Source organism: Buceros rhinoceros, unplaced genomic scaffold, assembly GCF_000710305.1.
Source record: "Buceros rhinoceros silvestris isolate BGI_N320 unplaced genomic scaffold, ASM71030v1 scaffold13574, whole genome shotgun sequence".
NCBI lineage: Eukaryota > Metazoa > Chordata > Aves > Bucerotiformes > Bucerotidae > Buceros > Buceros rhinoceros.
Window position 1 is genome coordinate 2,693 of NW_010410128.1, and position 2,892 is coordinate 5,584.

At 59.7% G+C, this 2,892-nt stretch overlaps 1 protein-coding gene across 1 annotated transcript in view; it reads left to right on the forward strand.

Moving 5' to 3' along the window:
* Positions 1 to 1,865: 1,865 nt before the first annotated feature.
* Positions 1,866 to 2,892, forward strand: part of LOC104492890 (ephrin-B1-like) — a gene marked incomplete at its 3' end in the record, with an annotated part of 16,901 nt that continues 15,874 nt past the window's right edge. The window contains exon 1 of the mRNA XM_010135493.1: positions 1,866 to 2,139. Within this exon, the coding sequence (XP_010133795.1) occupies positions 1,866 to 2,139 (274 nt within the window). The remainder of the gene's footprint in view (positions 2,140 to 2,892) is intronic.

The window sequence follows — 2,892 nt, forward strand, 5'->3', positions numbered from 1 at the left end:
GGATAATGAGTGCATTGCAAGTCCTTCAATCATTTGTCCTCAGAAAAAGGATGTAACTCCTAAACTGGAGAAGCCCCATCGCTGGCACCACCCCAGGTCAGTTGGCCCTTGGGGCTCTGAGCCCCCTGCTCCGGGTGCAGATGTCCCTGCTCCCTGCAGGGGGTTGGCCTAGGTGACCTTTAAAGGTCCCTTCCCACCCAAACCACTCCGTGATTCGATCATTCTCCTGCTGTTTGAGCTGGCACCAAGCTCCAGGAGCCCTTCCCAAGGATGTTGGGGTGTGCGTGGGCTCCGACTCCTCCTGCCCGGTCAGTTGGTGTGCAGACCTGCTGGGGCTCCCAGAGCCTGAGCTGCTCAGACACTGGTTTCAGCGCTGTGGCTTCTTGCTACAACTTGTACTGGAGCCACAGAGCAGGTTGGTCTTGTGTGTTTTGATCTTCCTTCTTCCCTGGTGCCTGCAGCCCCAGCTAGGGCAGGTGGCCGAGGGGAGAGAGTGTCCCGAACCCGCATCCGACTGCTGGGGTGGGATGGGGCAGGGGCTGGCTGTGGCTGGGAGCGGGAGGGGAAGCTGCGGACGTGCAGCCCGCTGAAGCACACGCTTCGGTTTTGGCCGTGCCCAGATGACGTGAGGGAGTTGCAGCAGAGATAGCTTTGCAGGAGCATCCATTCCCACCTTATCTTCCATCAAGAACACGTTACGCTGCCTACATCAAAGTAGATGATCTGCTGCTTCCCTCCTTGGTGCCCTAATCCTCTACTTCATGTTGGAAAAAAAAAAATCCCGAGTCTTGCTCCACAAGAATGCAATCTGAATGCTAATGATCAGCATATTGCCTCCTTCCCTGCGCAATGCCCTGCCTTCCAGCCCCAAATAGCTTTCCTCCCTCCTTGCTCCGCTCCATCCGGTCCTCCCACGCTCCTGGGCACGCCGTTGAGCCCGGCTGGGGAGAAGTTGTCTTGCAGGATGTTTCCCTCCCTTCCATTTAAGGAGAGGAATTCCTCGGGGAGCCAGGGCGTGGAAGGGATCCCTCCCCGCGCCCCATTGTCAGGGCTGCTCCCCGTCCCTAATTACCGCCTGTCGCTGCAGAAAGCTCCTCGCCTGGCCGTCGGGCAGAGCCGCGGCGGCTCCGGCCCTTTGTGGGAAGGCTCCATTCTGGGTGCCAGGCTTGGGGCTGGCAAGAGGGTGCTTGTCCTTGTCGTGGCCAGGGAGTGGGACTGAGCCAAGCGAGGCTCTGCCTTGGTTGGTGGGAGCCTGCCCTGTCTCCTGGAATGTGCAGTGATGGTGACGGAAGCGAAGAGTCAAGGAATCACAGGCTGGTTTGGGTGGGAAGGGACCTTCAAAGCTCCTCCAGTCCAGCCCCTGCAGGGAGCAGGGACATCTGCACCCAGAGCAGGGTGCTCAGAGCCCCAAGCGCCAGCCTGACCTGGGATGGGGCCAGGGATGGGGCTGCTCCCACCTCTCGGGGCAGCCTGGGCCAGGGTCTCACCTCCCTCTGTCAGTGTAACCATCTCTCCTTGTCCTGTCCCCACAGCCGCTGCTGAACAGCCCCTCCCCAGCTCTCTGACAGCCCCTTGAAGCACTGACAGGCTGCACTAAGGTCTCCCCGCAGCCTTCTCCTCTCCATGCTGAACCACCCCAGCTCTCTCCCCTCTCCTCGCAGCAGAGTGGTTCCACCCTCACACCATTTTTATGGTTCCTCTGGACCTGCTCCAGCTTTATGTTGGCGTCAAAAAGCATCTTGTGTAGAGAAACAAGTGGAGTTTGAGCATGAAGCGGGTGGTGTGAATGTGGGGGGTGGGATGGGCTGGGTGGCCCCCGCTGCTCGAATGTGCGCTCACCTCTCGCCCTCGTTTCTTCCAGGTTCATGACTGGGAAGGGGCTGGTCATCTACCCGGAGATTGGGGATAAACTGGACATTATCTGCCCAAAGGCGGAGCCGTCCAAGCCTTACGAGTACTACAAGCTGTACCTGGTGAAGAAGGACCAGGCCGATGCCTGCAGCACCGTCATGGACCCCAACGTGCTGGTGACCTGCAACCGGCCCGAGCAGGAGATCCGCTTCACCATCAAGTTTCAGGAATTCAGCCCCAACTACATGGGCTTGGAGTTCAAGCGGCAGCAGGATTACTTCATCACATGTGAGTCGCCCTCCTCTTCCTCGCCGCTGGCCCTGGCTCAGGGGGGCCGTGGGGGCCTGGACAGTGTCGCCAGGCGCTTGTTCACGACTTGGCTGGTGCAAAGAGCTGACACGTACGGAAAATATTTCCCCACTGGAGGGGAGAGAGGGGAGGAATGTGTCGCTGGCTGAGCGGGTCACCAGCCCGTGTCTGGCTGCTGCGCTGTGTCCTTGCCCTGCCTGCACGTCCCCTGGCCGGGGTCAGCCTGGCAGCATGGCTGGAGCACCGTCGTGCCTGGAGGTTGTCTTTCACTGCCATCTTTGCTGAAGGTTGTTTCTTGTAGGGCTTTGCCATGGGATTGGGAGGAGCGGTGAGCAAGGAGATGCTTGTCCTCCTCTCTGGGTGCTGCCTCTGAGAATGGCCCAGCAGTGGGGACTGGTGCCCAGTGCTAGCTGTGGTCTGAATGGCTGTGAAATTCCGTATGCTGGCCTGTTCCTCTTTTTCCTTGGCTTTGTGGTGGGGAGGAGGGCTGGATTTCCCAGAGCCTGTGGTCCGTGCGTGCAGGGGACCATCACACAGGGATGTATCTGCTTGTGGATGGCAGGAGGACTTGGGAGCATGGCTGTTCCTCGGCAACCAGTCTGGCAGCACGGGGCTTTCCTCTTTCTCACCTTCCCCTCAACTTCACTGTTTCCTTCTGCCTCAGCACGTGGCGAGTGAGCCCGCGGCAGAACAGCCGGCAAAGGGCGTGGTGGCTGCACGGCTCGTCTCGCC